The 23265-nt window shown below is 49.4% G+C and overlaps 1 protein-coding gene and 1 long non-coding RNA gene across 9 annotated transcripts in view; one reads left to right on the top strand and one right to left on the bottom strand.

The window, feature by feature from the left end:
- Positions 1 to 1513: 1513 nt before the first annotated feature.
- SCUBE3 (signal peptide, CUB domain and EGF like domain containing 3) overlaps positions 1514 to 23265 on the top strand; it is a 38404-nt gene continuing 16652 nt past the window's right edge. For 3 of the 6 annotated variants that reach the window (XR_005199081.1, XM_037736393.1, XM_017522249.2), the window contains exons 1-7: positions 1514 to 2102; positions 14805 to 14927; positions 15833 to 15958; positions 18946 to 19080; positions 19730 to 19855; positions 20066 to 20182; positions 22294 to 22341. Coding sequence is in view for 5 of the 6 variants with exons in the window: in XM_037736393.1 (XP_037592321.1) it covers positions 2018 to 2102; positions 14805 to 14927; positions 15833 to 15958; positions 18946 to 19080; positions 19730 to 19855; positions 20066 to 20182; positions 22294 to 22341 (760 nt within the window). In the remaining variant the exon portion in view is untranslated. The remainder of the gene's footprint in view (positions 2103 to 14804; positions 14928 to 15832; positions 15959 to 18945; positions 19081 to 19729; positions 19856 to 20065; positions 20183 to 22293; positions 22342 to 23265) is intronic. The other 3 variants (XM_037736390.1, XM_037736392.1, XM_037736391.1) reach the window with 3 other exon arrangements.
- The window catches only part of LOC119470195, a 37732-nt gene continuing 22386 nt past the window's right edge, over positions 7920 to 23265 (bottom strand). For all 3 annotated transcript variants that reach the window (XR_005199082.1, XR_005199083.1, XR_005199084.1), the window contains 2 exons: positions 18606 to 18701; positions 7920 to 10582 (listed from right to left, as the gene is read on the bottom strand). This is a non-coding gene — a long non-coding RNA (uncharacterized LOC119470195). The remainder of the gene's footprint in view (positions 10583 to 18605; positions 18702 to 23265) is intronic.

Genomic DNA, 23265 nt, shown 5'->3' with positions numbered 1-23265 from the left:
CCTTAGCTCTTCAGAGGATTCTATAGGGTAGAAGCAGGGCTTATATCACCAGGACACTGTGAATTGGGGTGCTGGTCCAATTCACATTGCCTTCTGCGTTGTCCTCTTCTGCAGGGACTCAGTTGGACAGTAACTCAGGAAGATAACAGGGAAGGAATAACAAGATGGCTCTTGCAAGTGGTACTACAAAAGCAGCAGCAGCATATGCCATATCATAACCAGAAGCAGCATATGCCGTGTCATAACCAGCAGGGACAATATGTCCAGTGGGCTCTGGGCCTCCTGCACCCACCTCTAAGGTCGCAGTTTGTTTGGGGGCTTCATTTTCCTTCAGGAATGCTTCTGACACTCATTTCATTCTACTTGCTCCTGAAAATATCTGGGGAGAAGACTGGACAGGGGTCGGGAGCCCATAGCTGACAGATTTTGATTCAGGCCCTGTTTAGGGATCCTTCTGCCAGGGCCCCACCACACTCAGAGGCTTCCCCTCCCCTGCCAGGTCTCCTATGAGCTTTGCTTTTTCTTTCTGCTCCTCAGCTTCCCCATATGTAAAATGACTCCAGTGACCCTACCACGAAGAATGGATCAGTCACGACCACCTCTTGAAGCGGGGTGCAGTTTCGGAGGAGCCTCTTGAACCTGTCTTTATGTCTTCGTGTTTAGACACATAGACTTGATTCTGCGGGGTAGTTTTCGCCCCTGTGCTGACCACATGAAAGTGTCTGTATGTGAGTCCATGTCTCTATGGGTAGGGTGGTTCAGTGGGCTTACCTCCAAGGCCTTAACTGCAAGGGAGTCTGCCCTGGAGCTGGCAGTTTTAGCATGGGGAGGTGACTTTCTTCTTGGTCCTCAAAGTGGACTCAGATCTAGGAATGGGGACTGAGTCCTGAGAGTGGGGGTGTCGTAGGCGTAAAAGTTGGGAGGGTGTTACTCAGCCTGGTGTCGGAGGCGCTCTGTGTTTCGAGGTTCTATGTCCCGTGTCAGGCTGTGTTGGTGGACATGCCCGAGTGCCCGTGTGTCCACGTCTGCCCCAGCCTCCCCGACACCTCACGCCCTCTTTGTCTCCGGTGGTGGTGTGCGTGCAAACCTGCGCCGCACGGCCTTCCTCGCGTGAGAGCGGTGGGGACGCACTCTCGCTTCCCCACTCTTTCCTCCGGGGGAGAAGACGAGCCGGAGCCCAGTGCTGTTTGGTCTGGAGCCGAGCGGGGCTTGCATTGATCCATTGATTGTGCGCGGTCTGCGCCTGACCTCCCTGCTCCCGGGGAAGCCGTCTCCATGGAGACCGGGCCCGCTCCCCCAGCGCGGGATTGTAAATTCCTGCAGGCAGCGGCCCGGCAGCCTGGGGAGGGGGCCGCCGCGCCCGGGCGCGCAGGGGGAGCGGCCACCGCGCCGAGGCCCCATTTGGAAGAAAAAAGGGCACGAAAAAGGAGGTGGTAGAGGAGGAGGAGGGGGAGGAGGAAGAAAACGAAAAGGAGCGAGGAGAGGAGGAGAAAGAGGAGGAGGAGGAGAAAGGCGAAGAAAAAGAGCCTTAGAGACCCAGAAAGAGCGAGAGGAAGAAAGAGAGGCAGAAAGGGCGTGTTTCTGGCGCTGCGTTTCTCCTCCCCTTTCTCAGGTCCTTCTCTCGGGGCTCTGCGCGCTCTCCGGCTGCAGCTCTCTCCCGGCGAAGCTGGGAATTGGGTGGGATTAGACAGAGCAGCCCCGCCGCCGCCGCTGGCAGAGCCCGGCTTGGAGAGGGCGGGGGTTCCCCTCAGTCAGTCGCCCCGGGCGCCCCTCTCCTCGTCGCACTCTCCGCCTCGCCTCGCCTCGCTCTCCCCGACGTCTGGCCAGGAGGAGCCAGTAGCATCGGGAGCCTACCGCTGAGGGCGCCTCGGTCCGCGCCCCACGGCTAGAGCCCCTGGCCTGGCCCCGGCGGGGCGCCCCCTCCCCTCCCCCTCCTGCGCGCTGGGACCCAACTGGCTTCCGCCCTCCCCCGGCCGCGAGACTGGCCCCGGCGGCCGGGCCGCCCGTAGCTCCAGCCATGGGCTCGGGGCGCGTACCCGGGCTCTGCCTGCTCGTCCTGCTGGTCCACGCCCGCGCTGCTCAGTACAGCAAAGCCGCACAAGGTAAGGAAGGAGGGGAGCACAGCCGGGGGTCTGTCCAAGCTGCTGGGCCCCAGGGCCTAGGCGCGATTCCCGAGGGGCAGGGCAGGTGCTGGGGAGCGTGCTGCTTGCTGTCAGGACTCGGCTCTGTGCACCCGCACTCCCCCGCCAGGGGCCCGACCGCTGGGCGCTGCGCCCGGAGCGAAAAGCCAGACGAGCTGGGGGCGGCAGAGAGGAGTGAGAAGCTCTGGGGGCAGTGGGCAGAAGAGACCACGCGCCTCAGGATTCCGCCCGACTACATCTATCCCCAGCATCTTCGAAAGACTTCTTGTCCTTCAAAGTCTGAGAGAGAATCTTATCTTCTCTCAAACATTGCCAGAAACTTACGCTGTGGCCTGGACAGACTAAGGGAATAATGAAAACTTTTCAGCTGTGCGGTATATTTCTTTCCCTTACCCCCAACCCGCATGCAAAGTTAGACAGACATTTCTAAGTTAATGCCTTATCAGTGGAAAAATGTTGAAGAAAAATAGCATCTTTTATGGAAAAATCAACTCATCTCTCACCGAATGGTAGGGGGTGAAGAGAAGAAAATTTCTCTGACTGACTCCGACAGGAATGTTGCGTTTCTGCCTCTTTGGGGGGAAATCTCTTTCGTCTTGCAGGGCTTTCATTTCTTATCATAATATTTATTTATTAAGGCCTCGGGTTTCCAATTTCATTTAAATCCAGGTCAGAATTGCATTAAAATAACAAAGTAGAATTCCAGGCTGGGGAGCTTTGACAGATCCCTCTAGAAATTAAAGAGAGAGACCGGGAGGCCTCCCGCCCCCATCCCTGACCCCCAGCTCATCGCCTGGTGGGTCCCAAGGCTGTGCAGACACCGACTAGGCTGATGTACCACAGTTCTCCCAGGACAGTTTTCTCCTCCCACTTGACCTCTTGCTGTACCCCTCCCCCATCGTGTCCTCACAGACAAGAGATTTATATGGACAAAAAGAAAATTCCTCCTGGCAAGGTTTTGCCCAGGAGGGTCTGATTCTGCCTATTGTCCCAGGCGCTCCTGAAGCCAGCTGGGGTGAGGTTGCTGGACCAGAAGGAAAGTTGAACTTGGGAGTTTGAGGAAGCCTAAGTGTCTGACATAGGTCACTGTGTCCCAGAGCCTGAGCTCTTGGCTTTTAAGCTGCTCTGTTGTATCGGATGGGCTCCTGCTCTGTGAAAAGGAAGATGCTGTGTCAGTGCCACTCTCCTCTCCTCGAACACTGCCTTTTCAGCTAACCTCTTCCCCCTCCAACCTGTCCTTTCACAGAACTGAAATACTAGAGACCCTCAGCTGTCAAATACTGGACCCTATCCCCATACCTTCCAACCCTGGACTGCCTCTTTACCAGTCCTGGTTCCAGACAGCCCACCACCATTGCCACCTCAGCCTGGGAGCAACCCCTCTCCTCCCTGTGGATTTGTGTTTTCATAAACAAAGCTGGCCTTTGTAGTGTATGCTGACTTATTCATAACATGGAATTAGCTAGGGAGTTTAGTCTGAAGGAAGGAACAGATTTCATGAAGTAATCTAGAGACAAGATAAGGGCCAAGTTGAAGCCAGTGTCTGTAGTGGTCTAGTGAGGCTCGGGACCAAAGGAGAAGCAGTGTATTCCAGGGGGTTGGGGGCAGATGGAGAACCCTCCAAGGGACAGGTGCCTTCAAACTAAGGCACTCAAGTATGGGAGATCAGCCCATCATTCAGGTATGGGAGTCAGAATCCCTCCGTGGTACTCCAGGGCTCCCACTTTCACTGGACTCCCTGCTGGGTACGGACGAAAATGCTGCCAGAGTGGAGGCTCCTGCCCTCAAGGAACTTATAGAAGAGTAGTTTTGCCCCCAGCCTATCTCATTCACAGGCCACCCTTACTGTGACTGGACTGCAGTTAGCTTGGCATCGTCCTTCTTTTCTTCTGATCCCTAAGCTTGGCCTAGAATGGAAGCCTTTCATTGACCCTTCTCTTCAGGAAATCTACAAACCTCATCTGCCAGAGATTGCCTAATAGCAGGTTTGCTGGGTTACAGGGATGTCTCGACACAAATTTGCAGGCAGATCCTGCAGGAAGAACTAGTACTAACCAGGTGGGGCAGCCTTACCACCTTACCCATAGACAGAGTCTGTGGGCATCAGGGAGGTCTTGCCTTCAAACATACCTCCTGGTTATCAGCAGTGCCACAAATTGTGCCATTAATGCCATGTGCTTTATATGAAGCACTAGAAGATCTTTAAAATCAAACATGCTTGGCAAGTATCTTGCATGGAGTTACTAAACCTCTGGGGATATCTGGGTTTCTGTCCCTTTTCATCAGAGATTCCCACAATGGGAAAACCAAAGTCATGTGGAAGGGGGGAGGGAGGGAGACAAGGAAGGGAGCCCTAAGTGTAAAGGTGAGTGTGCGAGTGTGCACACGAGAGGTTCACCACCATCACCCACAGGCAACATAGCTGGATGTGTTTCTTGCAACGTAGTTACTAAGAGTAAACTGCTGTTTTAGTGTGAGAACTGTGTGGAAGAGTGGGTGGGTAAGCCTGTGTGACTGGGAGGGAGGGAGCATGAGGGGACAGGGTTTCGAGTGTTTTTCAAGTGCTTGTCTGTATATTTTAAAGTAGACAGACTGGATAACCAAGATAATTGTTAACTTAAAAGCATTAATTTGCTTTGCTGGTGGGGGGGGTGGGTGTGTGTATGGGGGGGCACAGTGGTTAAAAAGACCTAATCCTCGAATAGGGCTCAGGTTACAGTTGAATGAAAAGGTCTCTAGGCCTCCAGGGAAACTTGTCCCCAGGGCTGGCTCCAGGAGAGCCAGGCTGGCCATTTAGTTTACCTGGTAGTTTTCTCTCCTTGTTAGGGATAGAGTTTTGATAAAGTCATGCATTTAGAATTTCCAAGTAACACCATACCTGGGACTGAGAGTGTTCGTGTGGTGGCAAACAGTGTCTCTCTGTCTCGGTGTGTCTCTCTGGGTCTCTGTCTGGGTATATGTGTCTCTTTCTTTCCCCCACCCTTCTCTTCCTCTTTAATGTGGCTGTTTCCTCTCCTCCCCGCTTCCCTGGGCCCCTGTGGCCAGCTCTTTACAGTGAGGGGACTGTTCCTCCTAGCCCCTCCCTCCAAAATATGAAATGAAAACCATAACCGTGTCAGCGGGTAAGGGTGGCCCCGTGGGCAGCCTGCTACTGCCTGTGCCCCATCCAGGCCACACTGGAGAGAGAGTCCCCACTCACAGCCTAATCTTTAGTCAGTTCCCTCTAAGCCCACCCCCCGTTTTTCCAGAAAGTGGAGAAGGGAGTGGACTGCTTAGAAATTCCTCAGGAATCCCTTTGACCTCTCTTCTCTCAGTGACATGTCTCGGAGGTGGGGAAAGCCTGGGAGTGGGAGGGTACAGAGACTTTTCCCTGTTTTCAACCCCTTCTCATCTCCTTGAGTCTCTGCAGGGTGGAATAAAAGAAAGGGGACTAGAAGACACTAAGGCCAGAATTACTGCAGGCAGAGAAAGAAGACAGTCATCAGCAGCCCTCAAATGAGACTGTTTTCTGAAACTTTCAGGAATCTGAGAGCATGAGAACCGGTTTGAGATGTGAGCAGCTGGGACCTGTTGTAAAAGGAGCCAGCCCTGGGTGTGAGTTTGGGAATGTGAGGTGTACATTCACTGGGGTGTGTGAATGTGTGTGCATGACTCAGGGTTTGTGTGTGCGCGCGCGCATGCGCGCACAGTGCTCTAGTGAGAAGAAAGAGGAAGTGGGGCAATGTGCGTTTTGTTTTAGTTGGAGAAGTAAAGAAGTGGAATGGCTTGGTCTAGGGAACGAATGGCTTCAGACCTTTTGAGAAGATGGAGCTGGAAGAGCTTGCTACCTGAACCCATTCAGTCCTTGCCCCCAGCTCTGGTGCCCAAATGTCAGGGTGTGGGCCTCCTTTGACGTCCTATATCCCTAGTACATGACCACTTATAAAAAAAAGAGTCCCTGTCAGGGCTGGAAACTGTGGTGCTGCTCTGAGGCTGGCAGTGCCCACAAGAGGCCCAGACCTGGGGACAGCTTCTTCAGGCTCAGTTAGAAGACTGGAGTCTGGAAACAGAAGAACTGCTGGGCCTTGGGGATAGAAGCGAAACAACAGTCAACCCAGGGATGTTTGGGGGGTACAGGAGCTAGTCGCCTGGGCTAAGAGGGCACAGAGACTCCATACTGGCCACTGGACATTGGACTGGCTACTCTCCTGTTCCCATGCCCACCCAATACCAGCCTCAAGTGGCACTGCGGGTATAGAGGCATATGGTGCCAGTGGGTTTAGACAAATGCAGAGCCTAAGGATTTCAGCCTCTGAGGAGATCAATGAAATTCCTCTCCTCACTTGTAAGATATCACTAGGGTTCCTTGCAGCTCTGAGATTATGCACATCTAATGGAAATCCTTCCTGCTGAAAGCTGAAGATGCTGTGGCAAGCCTCAGTCCTGAAATGGGGCCTCCACAGGTTACTCACCCAAATCTCAGGCCCTCTCCTCCCTGGACACTGCTCCACTTCTGCCTGCATGAGACTAGATCACTTGGATACTCTTTCTTTCTTCCCCCACCCCAGTTTCCTGGAGCCGCAAGTAGCTGATAGTTCTTACTGTGTCCATAAGTGGGTATTTATCTCTGGAAATAGTCCCTGAAGAACACATGTGTGTTTGTGTATGTGTGTATCCAACAAAGCTGGCAAGTGGAGCTGGGCCCCAAGACTAGCTCCTAGCATGTTTCTATCTCTGAGACTAGCTGTCTGTATTCTGCCCTAGCCTAGACATGTCACCCTGCAGATCTAAGCACTGCTTTGTAGTTGCTATTTGATACTGTGCTTTGGCTGCACAAATGGGATGATGACCCCCTGTATACGGCACAGTGGTCCTTGCTCTTACCTATGGTTTTCCCTGTGGCTATAACCATAGCACTAGAGAGCTGTGGGGTTTGGATTTCTGAGCCCCACAAACAGCAGTGGGGTTTCGATTTCTTCAGGTCTAGTCACTGACAGTGACAAGCTGAGGAAGGACTTGGGCAGGGGCTGCAGGGCTGGAGGGAAGATCCAGGATAAGGAAACAGGTCTAAGGAATTGCTCCATAAGCGGAAGTATCAGGATATGTGGATACTGAGGGGAGGGCTGGGGAAGGGGAGTGCTTGAAGGGTAGACCCTGGGGAGCAGGTTTACAGAGACGACGTTTTTACAAGTTTCTAATTATATTTATTTGGAGTTTTCCTCTGGCGGTTTGAAGCTGTTAACAGCAGGAACCTGTATCCCTGGTGTTTGTTTTTGTTTCTAACCAGCTGCTTGGCCCTAGCATAGTGAATCCAAGGGCAGGCAACACCTGCCCACTGCTGCACCACCCACCCTTTCCTTATTGCAACTGTGTCTGCATCTTCCCTGCCCACTACTTGGCCCTGCTCTCTTGTGCTGCTCCCATGCCCAAAGCCTCAGAACATCAGCATTTCCACTGCTGATCTCCACCCCAAATCATCCACATTTCAGCTCCTTCCATTCCATGGTTATATACTGGATACTTGCTTCATGCTGAACTAAATGCTGAGTGGGAGTTGGGGGAGGTACAACAATGACTAAGGCATGGATTTCCTCCCTCAAGTGCTTAGAGAAGACAGTGGGTAGTGAGAGACCACTGGACTGGGAGTTTGAAGATACGTGTCCTGGCTCTACACTACCTGTTTGCTCTTTCCTGAGATATCCTCACTGGGCTTCAGTTTCCTCATCTGTTCAATGAGAGAGGACAGTTTGAAGACCAAGTGAACCAACCTGTACACTTCATGAAAAACTGTATGCTTCATGAAATTATACAAATCTGAAATGAGTTTATTTTTTCAATTAATTTAAAGAGATAATACTACTAATCACAAAACCAGAATCTACCCATGCCCACTGGCTGCCTCCCTGCCCCTCACTCCACAATGTTCTGTTCTTCCCCCATTTCACTACCCATCCTCTAAAAGCCTCTGACTCAGGGTTGTTGATTTTGTCCATACTGAAAGGGATAAAATTCTTGTCCAATTAGGGTTACATTCAAATGATCAAGGAGCTAGATTAGGGGTAAAGCAGGACATCAGAGAGAAACTTATCAGGTTCCCAAGAAAGTGACAAAGTTCTGAGGTTCAGCCCCCGCTCCCCTCCAAATCACCAAACGCCAACAGCTTTTCCTGGCTATTCAGTTGAGCACGCTAAGCTTGAGTGAGAGGAGAGGATACTTTTTTAAAAGGAGAAAGTGCCCTGTCTCCTCCTTGGAATCAACAGGTGGTCATTTGTGTGGTTTTCTGGACTTTTCTAGGCCACCCTCATCCTTGCATAAGCTTTTTCCAGACTGAGAATGGGCCCAGGCTCTCACTGAGGTCACATTGCCTCAGCCAGTCCCAAACTGGGAAGACAGCCTGGTACTCCAAGCTCTGCCAATCTCCCTGGCTGCTATTTTGATCTGGAGGTAGATATGCACAGATGTGGGTACATGTGCATGTGCTCTAGGTTAGGATATCACAGCCCAAGCCTGGGCTGGTTCTATTTTGGATGTTACTTAGATGTAGCAACTTAAGAGGTGAGAATGGGGGAACTCACCAGGGGCAAGCAGTGGAATGCCTGTCTCAGGCGCCCCATCACTGGGTGTTAGTTAGCATAGAGGCTGGGGAACATCTGTTGATGGGGATGCTCTGAAAAGATCCCTATAGCAGCCCTACATGATGTCTGAAGACTCTGAGACCCTATGACTCATTGGTCCAAGTCTCTTCTGGCCCCAGCATTCATCGAATGGATGCCTTTAAGTAAGTACTACCCCTCTTTGAGTTTCCTTTCTCCCTACTCTTCACGTGAGACTAAACTTCCTGGGACTTCCCTCCACCCAGAACAGATGTGGGATCATAGGAAAGAAGTGAGATTTTTCTCTGAGGTAACATAGAGCAGAAGGGATGCCACAGATAGACCAATCCACTTACCACTAAGCCATCCATCTGTCCGTCCACTCGCCTAGCTGTTTAACGAATATTTACTAAGTGCCTTCAACGAAGAATTCATCTCTTGTTCACTGACACATCCCCAGCACCTACCACAGTGCTTCCCATGTTGGAGGTGCTCAATACTATTTATAGAGTTGAGTGAATGAATGCTCAGCTCTATTCCAGTTGCTGCATGGGTTTCAAAGCTCTAGGAGCCATGGCTTCAAGGAGCTTACAGCTTCAGAAGGAAAATTATACCCATGAATTAAAAGTTAAATAATGGTACAAGGTAACATATGAGGTATCACAGGCCTGGGATTGATCAGGTGACCAGAGAGCCTGACAGTAAAAGTCTTAGAAGTGAAGAGAAAGAGTAGATCAGAGAAGGCTGGTAGTGTCACAGGAAGTGTCCCAGCAGAGGCACCTGAATTAGGTCCTCAAGGACATTTATGGAGAGGAAAACAGCAGAGTGTGGTACACACACCATATATCCTGGGCTAGACTGGCTGGGCTAAGGATGTCACAGCCATGTGGGTGGGTACATTAGGGCACTAGACAGGCTGTTTATGACTGTCCCACTGGGCCCACCAAACTTGCCCACAACTACCACCACTCCTGTGGGTGGAAAGGTAATTACTGTGGTAATGGAAAGGTGGGGTGGACTCTACCTAAGGGGTCTGCTTCTCCACAGCCAGAATCCCTACTTATTTCTATTTGTTACTATTCCTGAGCTGGGCCTGGGAAAACTTGTGAAGTAGATGAAGCATTTCCTCAGAAATCCCACTGCTTCCTTTTTTAGGGTACACCTGCCTATTCTCAGATTCTTAGGACTGCTTGTGTTATAATAATCCACCCTTTCTGGTCTGACCTTCTGACCCTCATATCCCCTACCCCATCCTACCCTTCCTACTTACATTTAGGAGAGTTTATGGAGTGCTCTGCTAGGCATTACAGCAAATTTCAGAAGAAATGCCAGATGCTGCTGGGGAACGCTGCTGTAGTTACAGACCTGTGCCTTTGTGCCAGGACAGGGCAAAGCAGGGAGGTTTTGGCTTGCCCATGGTATATCTGCAGCCACCACTCTCCCCCACTTCAACTTTGGTTCCAGTGCATGGCATGAGGTAGGTAGGGATGAGGTCTCTCTAAACTTCAAAAAGAATTGTAGAGGACAGTTTTTGGTTTCCCAGCTGGCCTCTCACCCACTTCACCCCCACTCTTTGGGCAGTTCCCAGGACAGGTAGAGTAAGCAGTGGGGATGTGTCTCCCCAAATCCTCCCACCAACACATGCTGCCCTGGTGCTGCATTTCCCCACACCAGGCCTGAAATGGGGCATTGAGAGGGGAAAGGGAGTTCAGAAAGGATACAGGGAGAAAGCTGGAGAGAAGGAATAATAGTAGTAAATCTTGGTCACACATGGTGGCTCACACCTGTAATACCAGCACTTTGGGAGGCCAACATGAGAGGATTGCTCAAGTTCAAGACCAGCTTGGGCAATACAGTGAGACCCTGTCCCTAAAAAGAATTTTTAAAAATTAACTGGGCATGATGGTGCATGCATATAGTCCCAGTTACTCAGTAGGCTGAGGTGGCAGGATCACTTGAGCCCAGGATTTTGAGGTTGCAGTGAGCTGTGTTCATACCATTGCATTCCAGCCTGGGCAAGCAGTGCAAGACCCTGTCTCTGTTTCAACAATAAAGGGAAAAAAAGCCAACCTTTGTTGAGCACTTGCTATATGCCCAGACTGTGGTGCTAAGTACTTGATGGGCATTAACTCATCTGATGTTCCTGGAAGCCCCATGGGGAGGTACTATGATTCGTATTATTCTCACATACAGAAGAGGAAACTGGTAAGTTCAGAGGCTGGCCCAGGACCACACAGATACAGGTAGAGCTAGCATTTGAACTGACAGTGTTGCTCCAGAACCCCTCTCTTAACTACTCTGTCATGTGGCTGCCCCCTGGTCTCTTCCCAGCTTAGGCAAATAGTTTATTTGCGTTACCTGAGTTGGGAAAGGAAGACTGATAGTGGCCCCGGCCTCACCCTGGAGATCCTGATTCTGCTGGTCTAGGGGGCATTTGTACATTCAGATTTTTTCAAAAGCCCCCAGGGAATTCCAGTCTGCAGCCAGGGTTGAGAACCACTGGTCTAAACCAGTCCACACCCAATAGCATCAACTGGTTTGCCAGCTAGTAAACACTTGCATCCTGAGAAAACAAACTAAGATGAAATTGCTGTGAGTGTTGAAGGGTCCTTGCAAGGACAAATGCTGGATGGGCACATATGGTAGAAAGGAGCTCTGGAAGAAATGAGCTGCAAAAAGAGGAGATGCTGGATATAATGTGGGGCCCTCTTTCACAGCTCTTAGGTCTGTTCTGCGTCAAAAGACTCCAAACAAACATTGAAGGGACATTTTCCTCAGCAGGTACCCAGCCAAGTGAGGAAAGCTGAACATGTTTAAAGTATTAGCGGAGCAATTCAGTGACAGATGTAAATGAACTGAGGAAAACAGTCCCCTTGGACCAGGAACTCACCAGGATCAGGGCTTACAAGGAAGAGCTTTTGGGAAGACAGTTTTGAGCCAGAATGGAAAGCTGAGCATAGTGTGGCTGGAAAAGAAAAGTAAGGAGTGCATCTGCAATGTGAATAATGAGATATGTGCAAATGCATGGAAAGGAAAAGGATGGTTAGGTAAAGGATGGTTAGGTATTGTAGAGGAAACAGGAAGAGAGAAAGTCTTCCAGAGCAGAGACTCTTTGTTGGAGAAGGATAAGCATTGTGAGCAGGGAGATGAGAGAGAAGATGGTAGAAGAAATCTGGCTGTAGATGGGGTCTGAAGAATCTGCAGTCAGATGCAGTGGCTCATGCCTGGAATCCCAGCACTTTTGGAGGCCGAGGCAGGCAGATCACTTGAGGTCAGGAGTTTGAGACCAGCCTGGCCAACGTGGCAAAACCATGTATCTACTAAAAATACAAAAATCAGTCAAGTGTGGTGGCACACGCCTGTAATCTCAGCTACTCAGGAAGCTGAGGCAGAATTGCTTGAATCTGGGAGGCAGAGGGTTGTAGTGAGCCAAGACTGTACCACTACTGTACTCCAGCATGGACAACAGAGCAAGACTCCGTCTGGAAAAAAAAAAAAAAAAAGAATCTGGGGGCAGGACAGGTAAAAAAACAAAAAGAATCTTCTAGGAGGCCTGGGTTTGTGGTGATCAGCATCAAGATCCACTCTAGTACTGGTGAGCACTGAATGGGAGGCAAAGGGAAGAACTGGGAGCCCGTAGAGCCTGACACAGTCTTAAAGTACCAGCTGATTCAGAGACAGGCACATACCTCTGATATGGCCAGGGGAGCAGTTCCAGACCAATCTCCATGCTGCTGGACCCAGGGAGTATCTCTTATTCAGAACCCCAGAGCAGTGCTATCCAACAGAACTTTCTGTGGTGTTGGAAATGTTCCATATCTATGCTTTCCGCCATGGTAGCCTCTAGCCACACGTGGCTATTGAGCATCTGGCCTGTAGTTAATGCAACTGAGGAAGTGAATTTTAAATTAAATAACCACATGTGGCTAGTGGCTGTCATACTAGAGCATCTGTTGCCTGCCCAGTGATTGAATACCATCTCAAACTTCCTGTATTGGGACCCCACTGTTTATCGGATACTTTATTAGGCAATTTACACAAATTATCCCATTAACTACTCACAGCCTCTCATGAGGAGATATTATCCCCATTTTAATGGGGAGGAGATGGAGAATAAGAAAAATATCCCTAGAGAGGGGTAGAGCTAGATTTGAATCTGGGACCAACTGGTTTCAGTGCTTATGATTGTTCTGTGATAGCACATTTCTTTGTATTGTTTTCATCAGTGGGACAAACTGATTCTCCAAAGAGCCTCTTACCATCTACAAGGTTTCTCTTTCCTTTACCTATGAACTAGTCTTTCATGCCCTTTCTTTTCTATTCTTTCACTATGGGTGTCTACCTGCTGGCCCACCTACTTCTCAGGGTGGGCCAGCCGGTAGACACCATTAACTGTAGAGCCTGAGCAAGGTGGAGAGTAAGTGTAGACAGAGGCTTCCAGCACTTAAAATCAACAGGCATGATGGTTGGCTGCAGAGGAGTTGAAGGGTAGAATGCAGGGCTGAACAGAAGCCTGTGAGATTTGAGGCAGGGTGTTTGGGGATTTCAGTTCTCTTCATAGTGCCAGGAAGCTTCAGAGTATAAAGCAGAGGACAGATAACTGTCTCAAGCTAGGACTCTGGGTATCTATAAATTGGAGAGAATATTAGTCCATGCATCCATTCACTCAGTAAAAATATCAATCACTTAAGGATTTGGATTCAAAAAGGCTAAAATGAGTCCTCAGAATATGCATTTTAACAAAATCCAGGCAAGTCTATGGCTCATAGATCACACTTGGATGTCAAACTGTCTTGGTTTCAAATCTCATCTCTTTTATTTGCAGGCTGCTACTTAAAATACTACTTTGGGTTTCCCAGTTTACAGCCGGAAGTAATCTCTTTCTCCTCTGATCTGCCCGGTAACACAGGTTCTCAACCTTGACTACACATCAGAATAACTGGAAGAGCTTTAGAAAAATACTGATGGCCAGGTATCAGTCCAGGCTATTTGACCAGAATCTCTGGGGATGGGGCTTGGGCATCTCCTAGGAGAGCTGACTCTGATATGCAGGGTCAAGGACCGCCTCATCCTATCTCTCATTTCTTCAGGGCGTGTACCACATCTTGCTTCATGTTTTTTGTTTCTCCTTTTGGCTGGGCTGAGTCACCTTTGAGCCTCCACAGCCATCATTATAATGCCTTTCACAAATTCCCAATAAGGCATTTTCAACTGAGTAACACGTTTCTCTATTTCAGTTCAGATTTGAGGGCACCATAATATTGCCCCAGAAGTTGGAATCTTTTGCCTAAAGACTCTTCTATGTCCTTTCTTAATCATCTTCTTTTTGCTAGATCATGAGTGGCCTCTTCAAGTATAGCTCTGTGTATAGTACCTATTGTTAGAGCAAGGACCAGGAGAGAGAGGAACACTGAGGGTTAGGGCCTCAAGGGCTGCACTTACTAGGCACCTAGTAGCTGGTGCTAACTTCTGCCAGCTCCAGATGTCTCCATTGTTGGCACACAAGGGCTGAGAAAAATCATCCAAGATGGAACATTTTTCCTCTAAAGCTTCTTGGAGCCACGGTGGGCAAATGGAAGCAGGCCTGGTCTCTAGCAGAATCATGAGACAGATGAAGACCTCTCAGATGCCCCACCCCCCTTTCTTCCTCCTTTACCAATGACTGCTGGACCCTGCTACCTTCTCAGAGACCATTGTTCCCATGCCTTTTCCCTTAACCCTCCCTCCCTCTAAGCCTGCTTCTAAGAAAGATAAACTCATTCACTTTAAGTTGATAATTCCTAATCAAGTTAAATATACTACCCACTCTAAGGGTTGTCTGTTTGTTTTCAAATAAAAGAGTGCTTTGAATGATGGAGTTTTAGCTGTTACTGTGGATTCAGTATGTTTGAGGGCGGGTGGTTCTTTCTGAATTCCTGAAATCAGTGTCTGCCCACTCTGAAATCAGAGGGATGTGGGACAGCAGCTGTTTCTGGAGGGGTCACTGCCTCTGTTTTAGAGAAGAGGGGATTCCACCTTGGAAGCCCACCTTCAAGATACCCCTTGAGAGGTGCCGACAGAGGTTCTCATGTGTCCCCTCTGCTCCTGCCAGATGTGGATGAGTGTGTGGAGGGGACTGACAACTGCCACATCGATGCTATCTGCCAGAACACCCCAAGGTCATACAAGTGTATCTGCAAGTCTGGCTACACAGGAGATGGCAAACACTGCAAAGGTGAGGCTGTGAGGGTACCTGGAGGACAGGGACCTGTGGAAGAGGGCAGACCAGTGCCACTGCCCTCAGCTGGCCACTCTCAATCACACCAAGGCTAGAAATTCCACTGGTCAAGTGGGGTGGGTGAGGGGGCAACTATATCTTCCCAGAGAGGGTGACATTTTCTAATTTGCACAAAGGTATCATGCAGGCTAGCAGAAGCCCTGGTAGGGACAGTTCATAGCCTGTCTGGGGTAGGAGCATAAGAATCATGAAACTAAGGCCTGAGGTTTCCTGGCATTGGAACCTGTATCTTTAGACCCTTACACCATGCCCACAATGGAAGGGAAGAGACAGTATGCTTCAGAGGAAGTTCATAATGTAAACACATCTTCCTCTCATAATTAAATCAATACGAATTAGTCTTGAGACTATTATATTTATGAGCTTCAGTGTTGATAAGACTTCTAGTGGACAGGGTACACTTAATTCCTAGTTGCATTATAAATTGAAAAGTAATTTTGTAATACCTACCAGGAATCTTCAAAGGTATTTATTTCCTTTGATCCGGGAATTTTACTCTTGGGGACTTATTCAAAGAAACAAAATAATATATGGGAGAAGATGTTCTTTGATGCATTATCTATGATGGTAAAAATAAATGAAAGAAATCTAAATGTCTAACAATAGAGAGAAAAGTTATGAGAATAGAAAAATAATATTCTGCAACCATGTACAGTGGTAATTAGAGAGCCTAGTTGGAGACATGAAAATGTTTATGACTTAGGCTTAAATGAAAACACCAAAATGCTAAATGCTTATAGGATATAAACATAACTACGTAAACGCAACCATAAGGCTGAGTCTAGGGGTGGACAGTGGGTTCGCAGGTGGGTTCAGCTGTCTTAGCTTCTCTTTGCCCACAGACGTGGATGAGTGCGAGCGAGAGGACAATGCAGGTTGTGTGCATGACTGTGTCAACATCCCTGGCAATTACCGGTGTACCTGCTATGATGGATTCCACCTGGCACATGACGGACACAACTGTCTGGGTAAGCAAAGGATGGGGATTTGGTGCAGGGTTGTCTTATGGAGAAAGAGGTCTTTTCAGTACTTCCTATTTCTCGGGAAAGGAGGAGAAAGTGATCAAAAAGAGCTACATTAACAAGAGAATAAGGTCAGCCTCCTTTTTGAGACTAGCCACTTAAGATGAAAAATCCTGCTGGATGAAAAACATCAGAGGAGAAGCTGCTATGAAATACTCCTAGGGCAAGGGCCAGGAGATGGGAATAGTGGGTTTAGCCAGTGGTGAGGCATGTTAGAAAGCTGATTTGGCTCCACACAGATACCTTGGTTCTGCTGCTTACTAGCTTTGGGTCTTGGGAATATCAGTCAGTCTCTGGAAATCTCAGCATTTTCTTCTCTAAAATGGGGGTGGGACCAGGTGTGATGGCTCACACCTGTAATCCCAGCACTTTGGGAGGCCGAGACAGGAGGATTGCTCGAGCCAGAAGTTCAATACAGGCCTGGGCAACATGGTGAGACCCTGTCCTTACAAATAATAATAATAATAAGTAAGTCAGTCATGGTGGCACACACCTGTAGTCCCAGCTACTTGGGAGGCTGAGGTGGGAGGATCACTTGAGCCCAGGAGGTCAAGGCTGCAGTTAGCCGTTACTATGTCACTGCACTCCAGCCTGGACAATCTTATATCAAAAAATAATAAAAAAATAGAATAGGGGTGGTAGTAACCCACTCAAAGGCTGCTATGTGGATCACCACAAGACAACATGTGAAAAGAGCCCTGTACAATCCTTAGCACATAGTAGGTGCTCAGTAATGGGAAGAATGTTGTTGATGATGATTACGGTGCATCCCTATGCCCCAGGGAGCCTCTGCCCCTTATAGGCTTGTTTTCTTCCAGTTCTTCCTGCAATCTCCAGTCTCACCCTCTCCTCACTGATCTCCTTTGTCCCAAGAGCTGGATCAGAGATAAGAGAATCTTTAAGGAACTGAACTCAACTTTGCTCTCTGTTATTTTGAAAAATTACTGGGACCAAGTCAGTCTCTTCCCCAAGTAGAAAATCTGAAACTCATAGCAGAAAAGGATTTGAAATTTGAACCCAAGGCCTTGTCCTAAACTCCTTCCTGTAGCCACAACAGAAAACAGGCAATAGAAGCATAAAGGACCAGGAAAGGAAGAGAAACAAGAGGAATGATGCTCAGAAAAGCAGGCTGGGCTGGTCCCCATCCACCAATTGACCAAACAGATGAATTCTCTGAAGTCCTATTGGCTGAGAAGAGTCTCCTTACTGCAGAGCCTCCTCCAAATCCAGTCATACCCCATCCCTGGACCCAGGCTAAAAGTTTCTACACCCAACCCAGGCCTCCAAATCCTGATACCTGCTGGACCCTTAATCCCAGCCCTGGTCACTTCTCCTACCATTTTAGCTTCCAGGGAAGGGCCTCATTTCTATCTGCCCAATCACTCTTGAGGGTCTTTTATGAAACTCCTTTGGGAAGGGAAGCTGTGGCACTTAGACCAGGACAGTGAGTTGCCTACAGGACTTGCACATGAGCTTTTGAGTTCTTTGGCCACCTCTGACTTTTCTAGGCCCTGATTCTCACCACATCTTGTTTCCCTGTAAGTGTTTTTGGGAGAACCAACTAGAGGGACAAGATAATGATTAGGTATAGAGTCAATGAACAAAGATTACCTAGGGTTAGGGTTCAAAGTCTCAGTACTAATTTTGGCTCTTAGGGGAATCTTGAGAAAGTTGTCCATGCTCCGGGCCTCAGTTTCCCTACTGATAATTGGAGGAAAGAGCTTGGCTACAGTAGTAGCAAAGCTACAAGGTTAGATGGTAAGGAAGCAGACAGAAGGATGGAATGTAGGATGTGGCAAGAGCAGGAAGACAGGGATGGGGAGAAGTCAAGAGAATAGCAAAAGTTAGGGCAGAGACAGGAGCAAAGCACAGTAAAGTACACCTTAGCTCTTCTAACTGGTGTATTGCTCAGGCAAGAGCCAGCTGGATCTGGGTCTCTCTGCCCTGACCAGAACAGGGAAGAAATGGTTTCAGGATCTCAGCAGAGAGGATGGGAAGAGAGGGGCAGATGAGGCCCTCAGGAGCCCAGATTCTAACTGCTCCATTTGACAACCAGTCTACCTGTTGCCTCTGTGGGCAAGGCAAACTGAGAAGGGCCATGGACTTGGGAGGGCAGTAACTAATGTAGAGATGGAGTCAAGATGTTGAATTGAGGGTCCCAGGGTGAGCCTGGCTCTTGAACCTGGGGGTGGTGATTTGGGGGTGAGGGCCTACTCTTCTCCCTATCCCCTCCACCTCCACCATCTAGGGTGTGGCCTAGCAGCTCTCCCCAGATCCCTCCCTGCCAAGCTGCCACTTTATTTTGTTAAACCAAAATAGGAGAAAGGCTAGGGATATGGCAGCAAGCCCAGGCATGGGGGCAGGGGAGGAAGGACGGGCCGTGGCCTGTCAACAGAAATGGTCCCTGCTCCACAAGAAGTTGAGGCTCAGCTGCCTTTCCTCACCCTACCCCTCCAACATCAGCACCATGGTCATAGCTCTCTCTGCACCCAGAGCCACTTCCCAGGTTCCTAGATTCCCTGGCTGCCCATCACAAACAGCTGCCACCCCCAGTTACCTCTCTCCAACCAATGTGACCAATTTCCATCCTTACCATCATCACTGTTCCTTTTGCTCTGGCTTCTTTCCTGATGTCCTCTGTCCTCATACCCAGTTTCCACAGGTGAGGAAAAGAGAGGCATGGCTTCACCTAGGTGACATTTGAAATTCAAAGGTCCCCTTGTCCCCCACTTGCTTAGCTTCCCAGTTCTGCCCTCAGGGCAAGCCTCTTCTCACTTAGTGGAATATTAGCTGACAAGGGTGTGAGGACTTCCTGGCTTAAGGCTGGGCTTATGGGGTAGCAGTTCTTAAAACTGCCTTTGGTGCTGAAGTACTGGGATACAACCTGGAGCCCGCCTGCACCCACGGCCCCACTGACTACCTATCCTGCACAGATGTGGACGAGTGTGCCGAGGGCAATGGCGGCTGTCAGCAGAGCTGTGTCAACATGATGGGCAGCTATGAGTGCCACTGCCGGGAAGGCTTCTTCCTCAGCGACAACCAGCATACCTGTATCCAGCGTCCAGAAGGTCAGCCCATGACCTGGGATGGCCCCCTCCCTGCCCTCCCCAGGCTTTTCTTCCCAGCTGTCCCTCAACAGCCCCTAAGTCTCACCCTCCGTTCTCAACTCAGCTAGCTCCTTCTCTTGTCCTTCAACTCAGTAATGCCCTAAGGGAACCAGGAACAGCCACCCTGTTAAGGCAAAGTCTGGGGAAATTACCTTGAGATTGGGATCAATATGGGATTAGGACTACTATGGAATATCTTCTGTGTACAGACCTGAGGTGAATGTTGTTCCTAATTGTAGGTGGCTCAGCTTCTCTAAGCTGCTGCCTATCTGAGAGGGCCTTATCAGGGCCTTCTTCCTTGGATTGGCCTGGCAGGGTCAGGCAGAAATAATGGGGTATATATTGTCTGTTTCTATGACTCATGCCCTCAATCCCACTGGACTGTGACATCCCTGAGGGCAGGGACTAAATGTCTAATTCATCATTACATCCCCAGCACCTAACATACTGGCCTGCATGTAGTGAGAGTTTAATAAATGTTTGTTGAATAAAATTGCATAGGAAACATCTATACCAATTATCCGCCCTAGGTCCCCGGCTGCCCCTTCTAGTCGTCTCCACTAGACATCCAGGGGTACAGAGCATTCACCCCCCTTTTCTTCTCTTTTAGAAGGCATGAATTGCATGAACAAGAACCACGGCTGTGCCCACATTTGCCGGGAGACACCCAAGGGGGGTATTGCCTGTGAATGCCGTCCTGGCTTTGAGCTTACCAAGAACCAACGGGACTGTAAATGTGAGATAATTGGGATGGCAGCTGGGGGAGTGGGGTCGTGGATGAAAACAAAGAGGAGGGGTATAGGACTTCAGGAGCAAGAGGACAGGGCTAGGAGGAAAAGGGAGTCTGGGGGAGGCAACTAGGCAAGAGGACCAGTACCCACATTGTGGAAAACTGTGGAATCCAGGGAGGAGCAAGCTGACAGACCTCTGTCCTCTCTGTGCATAGTGACATGCAACTATGGTAACGGCGGCTGCCAGCACACGTGCGACGACACAGAGCAGGGTCCCCGGTGTGGCTGCCATGTCAAGTTTGTACTCCATACCGACGGGAAGACATGCATCGGTGGGTGAGGCCAAGGGAGAACTCAGTCTACCTGAGATGGGGGTAGGGGTGGGAGCCCTTGGGAACCAGGGAAGTAGAGGAGTGCATGTGCCCAGGTGCTGGACACACAGGGCCTGGTGAGGGAGTTAGGACCCCAGACAATGCCAGGTCTAGTGAGGGACAACTCTAAGAGAAACTGAAGGGCTCCCCGGCCCTCTTCCCCTCCCCATCCTACTGGTTTTACCACCCTGTCCCAGGAGCCTCACCACCCTCTTCATCCCAGAACAAAGTGTTGCTAAACTGGGAATAATTAGCAGAGTTGCTTATTGAGCAAGGCTGTGGTTGAGAAGTTGGAAAAGAGCTGGGGAAATGCATCTGCTTAGGCCTGTCCAGAAGCCCTTGGTTGACTAGTGTGATAAGAGAGGAATTGTCAAAGCCCAGTATCCCCACTCTGCAACTGAGGGTGGGACAGAATGCTCCTTCCTGGAACAACCATCCCTGAACTGACAGATGGGGTTTCCAGGCTCCAGGTGTCTTTTTCCTCTTCATTCTTTCTCTCCTCACTCTCCTCCTGCAATTCCCCTTTCTGTTCACCTCACCCTAGTCTCCGTTTCCTTCTCTCCTCCATATGCCAGTGGTACTCCCTCTTAGCTCCACCAGCAACCCTCTTTCTTCCTCACCAACTCCAGCCTTCCATCTCTACCTTGATTTGGGGCCCTCTTAATACCTGGATCCCTCTTTCTGAATTCCTAGGCCTCATCTCATATATTTTCAGGTACCCTAGATTAATTTAATTCCTTTAATTCCTAATTCCCTCAGCCTTTAGGTCTTTAGTGCTGAGAAGGATGATGGGATAAGATATCCCCTTGGAGAAGTGGGAAATGAAGAGATTTGGCAGGGAGAGAGGCTGTGTCTTTAACCAAGCAGGGCACAAGCTTGCTGTGTAGGCATAGGTGTTTATGAATGACTGTCCATCTGGTGGGCTGCAGCATGCTGAGGATGGGGAGGTGTGAATCCAGTCATTGTGTATGAAGCCATATATATCAGAGACATGACATTAACTGAAGAATTAGACTGTCCAGAGACCTCTCCCCTTCACTGCAGGAACAAGAACTGGAGAGCAGATCACGCTCTTACAGGGCTCCCTTAGGCATTTGCTCCACAGACTTGCAAATACAGTTCTGAAGTCCCTATATAATTAAAATCTCTCCTGCCACATTTCCCTCTGAATTAACTCTCCAAAGACCTCAGAACATTTTTAAGTCTTCTCATTGCCTTCTTTAGGCTGGTGTGTTTCAGCTCCTTTCATTTTTTACTCATAGGTCTAATTCTTTTGCTTTCAAACCTCCCACCACCTCCTGCATATATTCACACATCCCCAAAATTTCTCTCAAAAGAAACTGTTTGTTGTTCCCAAAGAACAGATGCATGAATCAGGGACCAGGGATGTGAGGGTCTAATCCCTCTGTGATTTCCTTCTGTTCAGAGTGCCAGACATGGTTGCTTCTGAAAACATCCCTATTCAGCTTCAGCTTTCTCTAAGTCAAGACCTATTCTACCACTGGGCCATGGCCAAATGAGGCAGAAAAGAGCAATGAGGCTATTCTGGGGTTTACAGTTATATTCTTTCCTAGTTCCTCTTCTTCTTCTCCAACAGAACTTATTTTATCTTACTCTATATCTAATTTTTCTGGCCATCCCTGGTAAGAGGAAAAATCATTGTTTGGGACCGTCAGAACATTCAGATTCAGTGGGAAGATTGAGAGGGCAGTATAGTTTAGCAGAAAGGGCGGCACCCTTTGGGATTTGGGATTTTGTGGTTAGTCAGACTTGAGGGCGCATTCCCAGCTTAGGCCTGGGCATACTCTGTGGTATTGGGCCCATGGTTGGTTGCCCCTTTCTAAAACCGCTACAGTTTTTCAGTCACTTGAGGGGAGCTTGGCATCTTTGAGGATGCCACCAGACAGGATAAGGATGAGGAGTGAAGCTGTCATAACGGTCCCAGGGTTCACCATCTGGGGCTAGTGGTTTGGGCTGGCAGTGGGGAGGAGAGGGTGGGAAGGGGTCTGGGGCCCAGAGGGCCACAGTGGCTCCTGCTCAAATCTAAACAGCTTTTTTACAATGTCAAACAGGGGAAAGGCGGCTAGAGCAGCACATCCCCAGTCAGGCCGTTTCTAATGGTAAATATGTCTGCTCTCTCCGCTTGCTCTCACTGGCTTGCTAGGGGAAGTGCTAACCTGCTGGAGCTCTCACTAACTGCATGCCCACTGGGCCCAGCCTGACTGGGCCCCAACCTGCCAGCAGAACTACACTGGCAGCCTGGGCACTGGGCCCATTGGGTGACAAGAAACCTAAATCCCTAAGAGCTGGCCTGGGAGCTTTCATGCCGGTCTTGTCTTTGTTCCTGTCACTCTCTTTCTGCCCTTCCTCTTCTGCTGTCTCCTCCCACACCCACATTTTAACACCCCACCCCCTCCTTCCCCATCATGCCCACTGTGCCACCTGAGATAGGGATGTGATAGGGTTAGATGCCATCCCCTCCTTGGGGCTTCTTTCTTGGGTTCTTACCCACATTAGTTTACAGCCTCCGCATCACTTACCATTCTCTCCCACCATCCTGGTTAAGCGCATGGCATGTGTGTTCAGGCACACCTGAGTTTGAATCCTGGCTCTGCCACCACTTTCTAACTGTATGACCTTAGGCCAGCTACTTTCCTCTCTGATCCTCAGAAATAATCCTCATTGACCTTAGGGTTGTAATGATTGAGACAGTACATGTAGAGCATCTATCTGGGAAGTGCCTGGCACAGCAAAACACAGAGTAACTTGTGGTTTTAATATCGTGACCTTGAAAGCAAAGGGGTGAGATTATATATATGGTCCTGCTGCTCCATCTTGCTCTTGAGAATGCTGTCCTGCAGAGGTGGACAGCTATGCCCAGCTTCTTGTCAGCCTAGGATGGACATTGTGCCAGCTCTGCTATTCCCTATATCCTACATCATTCAGAAGCTAGCTGGCCTTGGCATAGGGTCTCTGTGCCCCTCCCCCTGCTCCTGGGCTTAGTGGACCTCTTCTGCTAAGAGCACTCTTAAGGGAGTAGCTAA

This window comes from Cebus imitator, unplaced genomic scaffold (assembly GCF_001604975.1).
Source record: "Cebus imitator isolate Cc_AM_T3 unplaced genomic scaffold, Cebus_imitator-1.0 Scaffold24, whole genome shotgun sequence".
NCBI classification, from domain to species: Eukaryota; Metazoa; Chordata; class Mammalia; order Primates; family Cebidae; genus Cebus; species Cebus imitator.
The sequence above is the reverse complement of the archived record's forward strand: the minus strand, read 5'-3'. Positions and strand labels throughout refer to the sequence as shown.